Source organism: Solea senegalensis, linkage group LG5 (assembly GCF_019176455.1).
Source record: "Solea senegalensis isolate Sse05_10M linkage group LG5, IFAPA_SoseM_1, whole genome shotgun sequence".
NCBI lineage: Eukaryota > Metazoa > Chordata > Actinopteri > Pleuronectiformes > Soleidae > Solea > Solea senegalensis.
Window position 1 is genome coordinate 2,218,184 of NC_058025.1, and position 16,392 is coordinate 2,234,575.

Sequence of the window (16,392 nt, forward strand, 5' to 3'; positions counted from 1 at the left end):
ACTGAGAAAGAAAGAAATAAAATAAAAGACCAAAGCAGCAGGAGCGGCGGCGGTGGTGATGGTGATGCGACCGATGACGTCTGACTGACTCGGCTCAGAGAGCAGCCAGCGGGGGATTTAACCCACAACTCTGAGTTTTCATCATCAAACCGTTCATTACCTTAATTACTCTGCTCATTAGCGGACGTGAAATAAAATAACACGTGTCTGAGTTACAAGCGTGACGGCCGGGTGAAAGGTCACGTGACCTTACCTGTGTTATTACTGAGTAGTTAATGGTGTGGAAACACTGTGGTTGTTTGTCTCATCAACGTCTACATATATATATGTATATATATATATACATACTGATATCACACCATGATACAGCATTGATGGGGAAGAAAGATTTTTTGGGTGAAATTAATTTAATTAAATTACATTAGATTAGATTAGATCAGATTAAACTGTATTGAAATTCACTTGTTTTGTTACCAGAAAAGAAATAGAAGAAGGAAAAAAGAAAGAAAGAATAATCAAATCAAATAAGCAATAAAATATGATGAATGTAATAGAACAGGAATGTTGCCATGTTTGAGAAAAGTATTAAAAATGATGAACCATGTGCTGCCTTCATCATAGACAGTAAATGTGAATAAAGGATTTATTGCACGGATTATAGTGATACAGATATTTAAGTGGGATTTTAATCTTTGTTATTATTGTTATTATTATTTCTTCACAATAGATTATGCTGCTGTATGTTTGAAGGGGGAGGCAGTGAGGAGATGAAATATGTTGAGGAAGAAAGGAAGACACGAAGGAACGAACGAAAATCATTAAAACGTTTAATATAAAATACTCACAGAAATAAATCCATGTCTGCTTAAGCCGATATAAATCCAGCAGTGGTTGAAAACACATGCTCAGTGTTCAAAATACCAACGAACAGTCGGAGAATAAGTAACAATGAACCTTCACATCTATTGTTTTCATCTCTGTCTTCCTTCAGATGGAGAAAATAAAAACATACAAAGCACTGCAGGCAAACCAGCGAGTGTACGAGTCCTTTTGTCGGCTAATTGAAAGTGACTGAGTGGTGCTGGGAGTAATCGAGAGCTGGTGAAAATCACCTATCGCGTCCTCTGAGCAGACGAAGAAAAGCAAATGGCTTTTAAAAAGGCTGTGAAATAAAGTCGGTGTGAACAGGCAGCTGTTTAATCCCAGCACAAATCCTGTTTTTTTTTTAATGGCAGTGTTAGAAATGTCTACGTGCACAGGAGTTTGTAATTAGTTTGGCTACTTTCCATTTTCTTTCCTCAAAGCAAAGATGGACGCACACGTTTAACGCCAAATTAGATTATTTTACAAAAAAGAAACCAGCAAAGTGAACCTTGATTACATTACAATCCAATCTAACAAACATTCACTCAGTCCAGCCAAGTGGTTCTGTTCTTTTTTTACATTTTCATTCTTCTGTAAATAAGGTAAACCTTTGTGATTTAGTGTTATCTCTGTGTTTACAGTTGCCCAAACAACAGTGACTACGAGGAATCCTGTCATTATCCTTCAGATTAATTATTATTCCGTGGTTTCCGGTCATTTTTGAGCGGGTTAACGTGCATAAAAACTCCTGAAACTTGACATTGAGGTCAGGTCGGACTAAAATGCAATATTGGCATAGTTACCAAACCCTTGCACTGCTCAAGGGCTCTATAGCGCCCCCTCAGGTGAAAACAGAGGTAAATTGAGTTTCATCGAATTTCCCGAAAATTGGTGGGAACCTGTTATAGACCAAGATGAACAAAAAAGTTGACCGTAACCATGTCTTCAACTCAACAGGAAGTCAGACATTTTGGCGATTTGCACCCTGTACCAACATAAAAAATACGTCAATTTGTACTAGTTATTATTGTTGTTCATTTTCAAAAAGAATAAAGCACAACAAAAGTGGACGCCATGGGCGAATCGGCTCTTACGTGTTGTCCACCCATCTGAAGCTGTGTCAGCACCTTTGGTCCTTGAATTTGAGGGAATCGGTCCTGGAAAGTCCATGAATTTGATGTCAGCCAAGGTGTGGGAACCCTGTTATACACAGTCTAAAGGCCCTTTGCACACCAGACGGGCTCTTTTTGAAATATCTTGCATCCAATAAACGCAGCGGTTTTTCCATGGTGGTCAATTTTGATCGGAAGCACCAAAGTTCTGTCAAAATTCCAGTGAAAGAAAGCTGTAAAGTTGGTGGAAGGGAAACAGCTGCTCTGTGAACACATCACTAATCTGCACCACTTTCTATTTCAGATGATGGGAGCGCAGCAATATTCCTTTTTGCCCTAAAACGTTTAGATCCTGGTGGGATGCAAATGGAGTCGAGTCTGCATTTTAAATGGTGACAGTGGAGCTAACACGGCTGACAGCGGACCACTTCCTGAGCCTCCATCTGTGCGAGCTGCACCGAAAACCCATTATCCTTTACTGAAAACTGAGACGGGGGGGGGAGAAGAAGAAGAAGAAGAGTGTCCTCCTGACAAGCAGGCAGGGTCAGGAAGAGGCTGGATATTCAGAGAGGAGGAGGAAAGTGAACTCTGTGACCTCATTTGAATGTTTACCGACTGGAGCACTTCCAGCAGACGCAGTGAGAGAACAGTGGGTCAGAGTGTGGAGAAATATTCAGGTTTTTTCAGATGTTTTGTCTCGGCGTGAGGTGAACTTCCATAATGAGTTTGTTCACCTTCGTGATATCCGTACTTGACTCGGTTGTGATTTGGGAAGTGAGTCCTCTTGATGGGAGTCGTGACGTTTGCACAGTGAGATGTTGCAGTGGAGGACAGTGACGATGATGGTGACTCCATTCATCTTGGTGTCAAATCAAAAATGACCATAGCATAGACAATAAATGGGTAACACAATGTCGTCTTTACCCAACAGATTCATAGCCTTCCTATGCACATACTGTATAAACACTGTATAAACTGATCGATGCTTTGCAGTTCCCTGACCTCACTTTTGAATTTTTATGTGTCTTTGATGTGTCTAGCTCACGTAACCATAATGGAAGCCAAAATTCCAAATGGCCGACTTCCTGTTGAGTTGAGGCCATGGTTATGGTCAACTTTTTTGTTCGTCTTGGTCTACGACATCTTCCTACCAAGTTCCGGGAAATTTGGTGGAACTCATTGTATGCACTTCCTGTTTTGTGGCGAATAGTCGAATTTTTACCTTTTAACAATTTTTCACTTTTTATGTGTCTAGTACAAATTGGTGTGTTTTTTATGTGGTGTGCTTATTTATGTATATATTTATGCAAATCGCCAAAATGGATGCCAAAAATTGAAAATAGCCAACTCCCTGTTGAGTTGCGGCCATGGTTACAGTCAAATTTTTTGTTTGTCTTGGTCTCCAACATGTTCCCGCCAAGTTTCGGGAAATCCGTGGAACTCAATTTTGTTTTCACCTTAGGGGGCGCCACTATGCCAATGGTGCATTTTCGCTAGATCTGACCTGCTTGCAAAGTTTCAGGAGTTTTTATGCACGTTAACCTGCTCAAAAATGACCAGAAAGCCACATATATAATAATATGCTGAAGGATTACAATCCAGGAGCCATTTTGTTATGCTAATTATGTTAAATTAGGTTTTAAAAGGTAAAAACTCGACATGCTGCACTTTCTTTATAATCCATATTCCATCACTTTACAATGGCATGTTTTTTTGTGTGTGTTTCTTCAGGGCAGCGACGAGGGCGACGTGGACAAGAATAAGTGCTGCACGCTGTGTAACATGTCCTTCACCTCAGCCGTGGTGGCACAGTCACACTACCAGGGTAAAATCCACGCCAAGAGGCTAAAGCTGCTCCTGGGGGAACAGCCCCCCATCACAACCAAAGGTAGAGTACGGCCTCAGTTCAACATGCATTATTGCTATAAATGATGGAAGAGACGACGTGTGTCCGACGGGTGTTAAATAAACAAAAGGGAAAGAGACACGGGATGTGTGTTGTTTGGAGGTGGAAGTGATTTTTAAATAAACAATAGAGCACTCACTGTTGTTTCTGCATCACTGTCAGCGCCTGACATATAACTGTCCGGTGTAAAGAAGGCATTATAATGTATAGGTGCAATCTGTGTGCGTGTGTGTGGATAGGGCAAGGTCAAATCTACACAGCAGCAGCTGCACGGTCCAGGCCTGGAGGAACAAATACCATTTCCTCTATTTGTTGTTGTTGTTGGGAATCAAGACCTCGCTGTGTTCACTCAGCTCTTATTTTAGATAAGAGCTTTATCTGAAGAGGAATGGGACTTTATTGATCTCCTCTCCATTGGGGGAAGATTGTGACTTGACAATTTAGTTATTGAGCAAAATGGCTGTTAGCATGGTGAGCTGGATTTGATTTCTATGATTGCTTTTTGTTCCGTTCCATTTCCACCCTTGGAGAATTGGAAAATTGGGCAAATATTAGGAGTCGGTTTATGAGTGGTACTTTTCTTGCCTGGTGTTAACGTCTGTCCTCAGGGAAGTAGAACCACGCACATTTTTGACCCTAGTTTAACAGTTTTCGGAGTCGGTAGCTATGTTCACATGGACACATTAATCAGAATAAGGACATGAAACACAATCTGAAAACTCTGCTCGGAAAGAAATATCATTCGTGTCTGATCCAAGTAAACGTGACATATCTACGTTTTGTCTGCTCGTGCAGCGTTTGTTTACTACGGAAGCGGAAGTGAAGCTACTTCTTCTACTTCAAAGTAGTCTGATCATCTGATAGTTCAGATCACTGCAAACGACAAAACCACGTAATGACTTGGGAAGAGGCCAGAGTCATTCGCGCAAAAGAAAACTGATACCAACGGTGGATCGTGGAGGCAGTGGAAATAAGGAAACGATGAACTGGGATGAGGGAGCAAACATGCTGTCACTCACCTGGAGCGACCATCCTCCAGGAGGCGTAATCAACCCGTGTGAACAATGGAATCGGAAAACAAATCCTTTCAGAATGAAGTCATTTAAATATTCAAACTCACACTGCTGGAGCATGAAATAAGATTTTAACCATGAGAAATAGAAACTGTGTGGCAATAGCAACAAATAAATCCACATTTTTGGCACATAAAAGTGTAAAAATACTGTGAGACTGCAACGGACGAGAGAACATATGGTTTCTACTCTATATCATATATGATAGGGCAAAAAGAATCTTTTTTCCCGTTTTAATTCAAGGAGCGCTGCATTGTCCTCGTCCACCCTGGAGTGGAATCTTGAGTGACATTTCACTTAAGTGATTTCTGTATGTCATTATTTATTCACTGAATCCGTTGCCATTACAAACAGGCTTCAGCGCCGGCAGCCATGGCAGAGAGCAAATGAAGTGAGTGAAAGGACACAAATAATTAAGTCAAGCCAACATATTAACTTGACGATTTAATCAACTTAAGTGAAGAACGTCAAAGTCACCTTAAATACAAACCCTATTTTCTTAATACAAAAAAAACAATATGAAGTAATTGCAATTAGCTGAACAGCGACCCAATAAATCCACATTTTATCTAATTTAAAATAATGAAATGTAAAGATTTGATAGATTATAATACGCTGCATTTCAATTCCCAGAAGTCATTTAAAATCCAGTTACTTTGAGAGGAACTTTAAGATAAAAACAAAGATATGGGTGGAATATTTGCTCTGAAAACTGAGAAGTGAGCACTGAAAATACTCAAAAAACCCTTATATGAATAATTGAATCTTGCATTATAGACTATAATTGAGTTAGTGGTATTCTGTTATAATTGGGACTGACAATATTGATAAGAATAATTTATATTTCAATGCTAACCTAACCAGGTTTTTGTGATAATTAGATTTTGTATGTTACCTTCATTACTTGTCTTATTATATACTTGTATTAGTTTTGATATGTGTATCGTCTGTTGAAAAATAAATGCTATTTGTTCATAAAAAACCTTTAGTAAAAAAAAATAAAAAGACACATACAGTACCTCTAGGGTCAAGGACTGTGTTAGGTGATCACATTTAAGGCTTACCATAAAAATGATCCAGTGCAGATAATAATCAAGTACTGTATCGGCAATATTCATTGTACAGCGACGGGTCAAAGACTTTAATTACAGCTCCAGTCGTCTCTGTCCCCCTGTGTTCAGCTCGACTCATCGGCTGAAGATAAACTTCCTTGTTGCCTCTGATCACCGTGTTTACGACGTGGAACACGAGTGACGGTTGGACGCGGTGAAGCACATTCATTCAAATAACTCTGGTTCCATCTGGACCCCGTGAATCACTGTATATGAAGACGTGACGATATATATTTATATATATATATATGTATATATATATATGTGTGTATATATATATATATATATACACACATATATATACACAAATATATATATATATATATAAATATATACATATACATATGTATGTATGTATATGTGTATATATGTATGTATGTGTATATATATATATATGTATGTATGTATATATATATATATATATATATGTATATATATGTATATATGTATATATATATATATATATATATATATATATATATATATATATATATACATATACATATATATACATATATAAGTCATAAACTCTGCCCACGTCGTGGATGTGGAATGGACGTTTGCCAAACTAAAATGAGACAAAGTCATGTTTGTCATTGTCCAAAGACTAATAACACACTTGTTCACACTTTTTGGTGAAATCACATTGTGCGTCATTGTCCATGACATTTCTGCAGATGTAAGACATGAGAGGCAGGAGTTGAGTGACACCTTTATTGAGTTAATGTTTTCATCCTTTTCGAATAAAAGTCTTACATGTTGATATTTGAGGCCATTTTTTCATGACTTTCTGACTGCAGAGGAACACGCTGGTGTGAGTCTGCTCAACTTGAATCAACTTCATTAAATGTTGTGAGAATAATGAGCAGAGGTCACAGGGGGGGCGTGACATTTTCGGATCGTCCTCCACCCCTGAGACCGCGGTGAGCCACGCTGCTGCGGACGGATCAACCTGGAGCTGATTCTGTTTACCGAGGCTTGTTGTCGCTCCACTTGACTTGAAGTCATCTTGTATGCACTTTGCGGCTTTGTTTCTTACTTTGAGCTCATCCATATCTCATGCCAGGGCTTTTCTTTTCGATTTGTTTGAGGTATTATGTTGACTGATAAAGCTTTGCATTTTCTGTCAGCGGCATTATCTGAAGGCTCCCATTGTGACTGTCCTGAATTCATTCTGCCGCAGCCGATGCAGCCCTTTGTTTCCACTAAAGTGATGGGAATGAAGCGGCGGATTGGTGCACAAAACTCTGCTCTTTGAGTTAATAGCTGTTGGATCAGTCTTTGAAACTTTTGCATGGAAGAAAAGAGCAGATTAGTTCCTTGCCACGGCAGCGTCAGAGCAGCATCTAAGCACAAGGAAAGTGGGGCAGATTTTAACGCCGCAAAGCCGAGTCACCAGAGGGAAGCCACAGCGCAATGTTCTTTTGTGTTTACATTTTATTTCCCTTGTTCACCTGAAATGAATAAAATTACGATAAAGTCTGCTTCATCGTAATTTGATGAAGCAGACTTTATCACATTTAAGTTGTAACTGGCAGCGGAGAATCAACAATAAAGTCTCTCCGACTCGTTTACGATTAAATCTAAATCTTATACTTTATTAATCCCTTTAGGGAAATTATTTCTCTGCATTTGACCCATCCTACAATGGGGGATGCGCCCAGGGAGCAATGGGAGTTGTACCCCAGCCCTTTTGAACTGGTGGGGACTTGAACCCTCCAGCTACAAGCCACGTTCCCTTTCCACTTGGCCACGGGCTGCCAAATGTTCACTAAGTGCTGAGATTTTAGACATTTCCTTTGCATGTTGGAGATTAAATCATGTTTCCAGGATTTTTAAACTGATCTACAGTTCGGCATTGTTTGCTTTGATTCTTGTGTCGGATTTCACGCTCATGACTCTTCCAGTGACGACGCTAATTTTTCCATAGACCTTCATTCAAGCAGACTTACTTTTCTAGCACAAGTTGCCTCCTTGTGACAATTCAATATTCTCTTGCTTCTTGATTGATTTCACCAAGGAAACAAGAAGACTCTGTTCAATTTTTTATATACACAGTCAATGGGAAGGGTTGTAGTTTGGGGTCAGCGATGCAATTCAGGGATCAACGTGTTAGACCTAACCCAGCAGCAAATTTCAGATGTCTGGCAAATGGAACATTTAGTTTGTAGGAAAGTATAATAGCATATATATGTTTTGGGAAACCAAGCTGAATATTCATAGATATAAAACTACAGATCAGGACCATGTTTTACCTTCAGTGTCAACGCTGGCAGGAGATTAACCACGGAGAAAAAAAGGCAGCAGAGTCTGTCAATACTCCATTCCCTCTGTTGCCCAGATGACCCATATATTCCCGCTGAAACAATAGGACCGCTCGCTCTGGGCTGCAGCTTGTTGTCTTCTCTAAAACAGTAATTCGAAGTGCTTTTTTTTCCCCCACATTGCACGCGCACAGAGATGTGTCACAAATAGAAAATGTCAGAAAAGACAGATCCGTGGGGCACGGGGGAAGCCTGAGCTATTGATTTCTACATAAGCAACATCAGCGGGCCCGGGTGAGTTCCCCTGCTGATGCGTCTGCCTCCTGGGACCTGCTGGTATACAGCTGCAGAACCTAGCTCACCAGCTTACCCAAAAACAAATGCAAAAAACAAATGGTGTGTGTCTTCCTTTTACCGTATGTCCACAACCCTCAATCAGAGCCTTTGATCGACGTCTCAAAATGTGCATTAACATTTTGGATATGGGTCAAATTTCGTCCGACAGCTGATTTTCAGACACACTCGTGAATATTTTTACTGATGCCGTGTTGAATATAGTTGAATATTAACCTTTTTTGTCTAGTTCTGTGCATTTATTCCACTTCATTTTCTGTCTTTGGAGCTGTGTCGTTTGTATTTTATGTGATCACAGTCACATGTTTTTTCATATTCCCCCCTACATGACTTTCACTAAGCAGCATTTCCACATCTTGGCCGGCGTTCAAATGTCTGGGCCTTAAGCACTATACGGCTGCAGTAAATGTCACTTCCTTTACCATCTGCAGATTACCGTGGGGATATAGTGTACAGTACAGGGTTCTCGCTGTGCACGGATTTACTGGGGAATTGCTATGAAGAAATGCGGACCTGCAGCGATCAGACGGTAATATAGCCATCGCTTCTTGCTCCTTTCACATTTAACTGGAATTATTATCTAACTGGAAATGTCTCGACCTGCTAAGGAAGCAGCAGTTAAAGTGCGCCGTGCCACTGCATAACATTTACACGGCCTCGCAAATGGAAATATACCTTTTCAGAATCCGTGCTATTTCTCAAACCACCTGCTTCAGCATTAAGAGATTTCCATGCAGTGACTTCCTCATGATAATTCATAGCACAGTGAATTAGAAATGACAGCAAAGAAGTCCTTCAGCAACGGCATTGTGTATAATAAACTGTGTTATACACTGTTATAGAATAGAGGCTTTTTGACAGATAAAGTACAAGGTGAAGGATTGATGGCATCGTCTGCGTGTCTCAAAAATGATATGTGAAAATGCGGTATAGTTATCCAACATAAAATGTGACCACAAATGCCCAGTGAGGAGATGAATCTAAACTAAACTTGGCAAAATTTGAATGCAGTAGCTGGTGTTTGACCAGAGAGGCAGTATAGAGATAGCAATAAACATTGTTGTTGTTTTTTTACCTGGAAAAAAGTTGTTTCAGCATTTAGTTCCACTTTAATATCTTTGCTTTTAACGCTAACCTTAACCTGAACCTCTCCCAAAGTACAAGCATAAATAAAATAGGACTTTGGGTTAAGACGAGACTCTTGCAAAAGTAATGACATCCATATAAGCTTCAGCTGGACTTTATTTTTGTTGCTAATTAGATATTTGTACAGTGCCATCAAGCTAAACTATGTCAGAGAATATTATTGACACTGCAACAATAAAGTGATATTTAAGTGACATTATTTCATAAAAATACACTTTGTCACATCTGTGAGTCCGGAAAAAAAAGGAACTTAAAATTGACAACTTAATATTTTTACGTTGACTCTTCCCATTTCACACTTCAGGCCAAAGGCCCTCTAGCTCGTATGTTCTGTACATGCATGGGATGGAATAATTCACCAGATAATCAAGTGGCAGGAGTCAAAGGGGACACCAAAATAACTTGGACAATAACCTACCACTTAAAAACAGCTTTAACCTTGAGGATGTCAGAGAATTCAGTTAAAACTTCATTTAAGACACAAGAGACATAAAGTAATAAAGTCGAGGTAACATGCCAATGTAAAACATAAAAGAAGGCCTTGTCAGTGTTAAAATTGTTTTGATTGATGAAAAATGTCTGTTGTGTCACCTTTGCGTATTTTTGACTGCATCCATATTTGTTTGTTTGGTTTTGAAATGGTTTGTTCATCCCACAGTGATTCCATCGTACTAATAAGCCAATGTTGACGGTCAACACACTGACCATCAGCTTCCTGTGCCCCAGCTGTTACATCAGCATTATTCCAGCTCCAATTCTCAATCCCAGTTTAGCAGAATCTCTGTTTAAAGTTGGGTGGTCTATGAGTTTTAGGGGGGGATACGGAGTGAAGAATGTAGGAGGAGTTAACGCTTTGATCTCCTCTTATTGATCCTGAACCTCTTCAGATTTATAACACTGTTCAGACTAAATGGCTCTACTTAGTATTGCACCTCTGTCTGCATACAAATGGCACACAAGTAAAAAGGAACCCAGCTGTTAAACACAACTCAGTCCAGGCGAATATGGAATGAGTGCATTTTAGGAAGAAAAAAAACAAAAACAGTTTTTGCTTTGCCATTTATGTTTAATAGATTGTCAGTTTTCCGTTATTAATTTTGCTGCTGAATGACAAGAAAGTCTCCACTCAAGCAAACTCCGCAAGCATAAAATGGAGCAAATAAAAAGAGCTGAATAAATGAATTGTAATGAGCGTCGAAACTGACAGCAGACAAAAAAAAACACACACAGCAAGTCCAAGTGTTTACTGCAGTGCTGCCGCATGAAATCCTCCCAACTCCTGTTGGTTTTTACCCCCTCAGTGATAAAAACAGGCCCTAATTAATGCATGTGCTGTACTTTACAAGACATTTGCATGATAATGAAAATCAAAATAGGGCTGTTTATGTAAAGCTGCCTTTTAAAATGTGAGCTTTTCATCAGACAAAAGAGTTGTGCATCTCCTTCGAGACAAATACTAAGTGATGTGAATATGAATAATTACTGCAGTGAAACTTTTTTTTTAATGAGGAGCAGAATAAAAAAAAAAATACCATTGGAATGACTTTTAATTCCATGTGCTGAATTGTGTAGCACACATCGTTCAGCTTGAAACAGCTCGGCTGTTACTGGGGAGCTGTTCCTCACGGCCACTAATAAAAACCAGCTTCCTTCTGTTCTGCAGTTGTTCAGATGCCCACAGTCACATTTACAGCAATTTACAGTTTGGAATCCCATCCGATTTCTTTTATTCAACATCTGTTTCAAATCCCTGTTCTCCCGGTGATCCCGTCTATAACTCTGGCCTTGTACTGCATTTACTGCAAAGTCCATAGTCCATCAATAAATGATTAAGCTCACAAATAACTACAGAAAGGTGAAATAAATAAATAAAAACAATCTTCTGCCCCATGATCTACCTGTGGGCCCAAGGGTGAAGGAGAGAAAAGGAACGATGATTTACAAAAAAAGACGTTTAAAGATCCCCATTAGCTGTGTCCTAAAGCATGGCTGGTCTTCCTGGTCCCCCTTTAAGATCATACATCAAATTGTCAGAACTGTGAAAATAAAAATATTCATGGTTCCCTGAGGTTGAATCTTAGCGATTTCTATCGCTTGACTTTTCCTATTGTGCCACAGCAGTTTGAGAAAAAGAGTTTAAAAAAAATATCTTGCAGTAAAGCAATGATGTCATCTGCATATACGTTGATCCCCTTTAACTCTGTTCCTCTTCTTGGCCAGTGGGACAGGGTTTTTTACCCAAAGATTTCTTGATTTACTCACTGATCCTTTTACAAAACATTGAAGAGAATAGTTTTTTCTTGGTATCAGTCGTGTTTTTTAGGCAGGGGTTGTTTATTATGACACAATGCGAGGTCTGTAGAACAGTACCTGCAACTTTACCAATGTCCAAACAGGAGATTCTAGAGACACAACGTTCTTGTGTCAAGAAGACTTATCCCAATACATTGTGTGTTTCCTGACCCCTCCTTTAGCAGCTATACACCTATAAAATTATCTCTAAATCTGGCTTACATGTCAATACCAATATTGATGGTTCCTACAGGATGTTTCTCGCTGAGCTGTAATTTTGAATTTCCTGTCCATTCTTATAGCGCCACCAGTAGGTTGATATTTGTTGACTGGAGCAGTATTATATTATTTGTGTGAGAGAGTGCGCGGGGAAAGGGGTGATGTATTGCCAGACTGGAAGCTCTGTGCTTGGTGTTAAACACTAAAAATATTTTATTACACTACAACAATTCACCAAAAGTTCTAAGGACAGCAGGAACAAGAAGTGCAGTCTGCAGTCTGCTGAATTAGCAGCTGTGTATGGATCGTTATTGAGCGCATGGACCTACGGTGTCTTTTTGTGACAAACTATGATGTAAGAAGGAGCTCTGCTATCATCTCCCATGTTGGCAAACATCCAAATCCATTTATTAGAATGGAGTTGAAATTAAAAACAAAACATGGATCAGTGCATTTCTACTAAATCCAGCCTGTCTCATAGTGCAATTTATCTGAGAGTAAACTGGCGAGATAGACTTTAGTGCTCACTGTGTGCCCGTGCCAGGAATCAGCTCTGATGACTGCCATTGTTTCAATTCATTTCTGTTTCAGATCAAGAGCTCTGCAGTGTATTATTACTATTCACGGCCAGAATTGCTACTTTCAGCTAATGACTGGTCTCTGATATTGAGTTTTGTGGCTGTGGAGAGTTTGTGAAAGTGCCACAGACACACACACACACACACTCTCCTCGCACTTACCTCTCACTTTCCCTCCTGTGAAGATGAGTCTGATATTCAAGTGTGTGATACCTGTACGAACAAGTTCAAGAACATTCAAATGAAATAATACCTCTGAAGTTTCTTCTGCCAGCTTCCATCCCCAAAAGAAATGTATTTAACCCAGAAAGACTTATTCTTGTTACATTATAAATCCCCGTTGGAAACATTTTTAAGATGGCAGGGATTTGAACCAACAATCTTCTGGTTACAAGCACAGTTCCCGTTCCACTTGGCCATGAGCTTAAATATCCGTCCATCCATCCATTTTCTACCACTTTATCCTCCACATAAGGGTTGCGGGGGGTGCTGTGCCAATCTCAGCTGACATAGGGCGATAGGCGGGGTCACAGCCTGGACAGATCGCCAGTCTATCACGGGGACACATAGAGACAAACAACCATCCACTCTCACACAGACGGTCAATTAATCTAATCACAATCCGTCACTGTGGGAGGAAGCTGGAGGATCCGGACAAAACCCACACACACACGTGGAGAACATCGCGAAAAACATTGCGAGAACATCGCAAACCCAGGTCGTCTTCCTGTAAAGGCAGGAGTGCTAACCACAGCACCAACCGTGTGGACATGGGCTTAAATATCTGTCAGATAAACTGGGGCAGTTAGAGTTAAAATGTGTACAGTGTTAGAAATTCAAAATATCAGTCGGTGTTGCTCCCTCGTCCTCGAGGCTCTTGAGGGTTGCCAGGCAAAACTTTGAGTGGGCGGAACTATACGTCAATTTGTGTTCTAATCAGCAAGAAACCACCAGTGAGACTCAATCTGTATGTTTATACCATAGCAGCACAAGTGTTTGTTTTACCTAAGATGGTTTGACTATGTTTTTATGCTTTCATTTTTGCTGTTTCTGACTTTTTCTGTACGGTAGGACAACCTATAGCTTACATAGCTTGGCCCACTTGTAAATCCGCCCCCTCTCTTGCAGTTTTGCAGACGGATACTTCTGAGCAGAGACGTGTAGAAACCCTTCACTGTAAGCCTGGGCGCTGATTGCTTCAGTTGCGGGAGCAGCTTTAGATTGTGCTCGTCCTCACGCAGTGCACGGCATGTTCATGTTCATGTTCATGTGCATGTGCGTCCTCTGACTAACCCGCGACGATGCCGCCGTCATGTGGCATGTGCACCATTGTCTTGACTTGATGATGATGAATCCAGACGATGAGGCTGGGGTGACTCATACCCTGGTGTGCTGATGATTCTCCCTCAAAAACTTTCCCTCTCAGACATGAATGTCAGAAAAATTTCCCTCTGGGAGAAAACTACAATCCTCTTAAAACTAGTTTTTGCTGTCTTCTTGGTGTTTAGTGCTATGTAATTTTAATCCGAGGATAATTTTTTTCCTCAGAAGTGAGGACCTTCTTTTTGCCAAGTTTGCAGCACCGAGTCAACACCATCTGTCGCTCAACGATGGTGATGAGCAGAAACCCTCAATCAAGCACATGGGCGAATTAAACAGTATATGGCTCTAATGATGCACAAAATGGGTAGAAATGGTTTAATTCCTTCATTTGCCTGCCGGGTTATCGATGAGACTGTGGAGCCGTCGTGAAATAACACAGGAATGTGCTGCCTCGCACTAACTCTGCAGACTCAGGGAGTCGGCTGCTAAACAAAGTGGGGACACAAGCCGTGAGAATTAGAACATGATTCCACTTTGCTGGAGGAGAGTAGCGAACAGAGGATGCACTGATTATGATGAACGATCTTTGCTTATGTCCCTGTGAGTCTTTTACCGTGTTTCACCACTTTGCCTCTCATTTACACCTAAGCTTGTGGGCAATATTTCACACGGGAGACTCGGCCAATAAATAAATCCTCTCTGGATAATCGATGTTTTATTCACACCTTGTCTTAATAGCTGCTAATCCAAAAACCTGCATGGGAGAAGACAGAGGCTGGCAGGTGTATAGATAGTGGGTGTAAGGTATTATATATAAGGTATTTCCCCCAGGAGTTAGTGGAAACAAATAAGCGGCTACATATTGGACCAGAAACACAGGGAATTGAGGATACTTATGTTTGAGGAAAATCTGGGGGTGTAAAAAAAAAGGGAAAGCGTTTACCACATATCTGTGATAGTATCCTGAATTATAGGTTTTCCTCTAGGGGTTCACCACAGCAGGGGATCCACATATTTGATTTTGGCAGATGTTTTTATCCCTTCCTGATACAATCCTGGGTAAATTGCTCACGGGTACCTCACCTGGCGGGAACTTGAACTGGCAACCCTTCAGTTATAAGCCCAGTTCCTGTTCTCAGAATCCCAAGTTATTGCAATAATATAAATTCTGGATGAAGACTCGGAGCCGGGAAAGTGTTTGAAGTTCAGAAATGACTCGGTGTGGATTCATCTCAAGTATCTCACCCTTTTTTCTGACTTACTTTTCATCCCCACAAAGGTCTTTCAGTTTCTATGTTCCCTCTCACACTTTTTCTTCTTTTGGCTTCTCCCTTCAGGGGTTAGTGGATAATCTGACTTCATCTTGCCCTGTCTTTTGTGTCCTCTTCTGTTACACTAACTGTCCCCATGTCCTCATTCACAGCATCTGTGAACCTTCTCTGTGATCTTCCTCTTTTCCCTCCATCTTCAACTTCCTTTTGTCCAATCTAATCCCTGTCCCTCCGCTGCACCTGACCAAACCATCTCAACCTTCACTCTCTTACTTTATCTCCACTCTCGCCAAACCAGCATCTTCAGCTCTGCCACCTCCAGCTCCACCTCCTGTCTTTTTAGACACTGCCACTGTCACACATCACCCCGACACTCGTCTCCCCCACCGCCTGCACCCTCCTCTTCGCGTCTCTTGGACACGTCACTGTCCATTGCTCTGAATTCTCTCTCTCTTTCACTCTCGGTGTCATCTGGGTGTCTGCGTCTCTTGGTAATTGCCTGAATGTTATCGCTGAACGGGCGGAGGCAGGCTTTCAGGTTTCAGTACGTCTCACATGCCAGAGGTGTCTAAACAGCTTTGATGCAGCATTACGCTGTTAGTCCTCCTTTTATTTAAAGCTCCTGACAACTGAGTCTATTACTGTATGTGTGCAGCTATTAATGTGAGGCTTAGTGAGTAGGCTGCTGGCTCGTTTGTGTTCCCGGGTTCAATTGCTAGATTGTATGTTGCGAGCAGGGCTCTGCCTTACTGTAGTGTTTATGATGATACAAGTACATATTTTTATGTACACACAATTACAAGTTGAATGAAATAGCTGTGTGTTTATTCCCTGATGGGTAATGCAGGACCACAGTGTGTCGACTACACTGCAAAAAC

At 40.6% G+C, this 16,392-nt stretch overlaps 1 protein-coding gene across 1 annotated transcript in view; it reads left to right on the top strand.

Moving 5' to 3' along the window:
* Nucleotides 1-16,392, top strand: part of zmat4a (zinc finger, matrin-type 4a) — a 122,443-nt gene that overhangs the window by 62,136 nt on the left and 43,915 nt on the right. Inside the window, exon 4 of the mRNA XM_044025357.1 lies at nt 3,708-3,864. Coding sequence (XP_043881292.1) covers nt 3,708-3,864 — 157 coding nt within the window. The remainder of the gene's footprint in view (nt 1-3,707; nt 3,865-16,392) is intronic.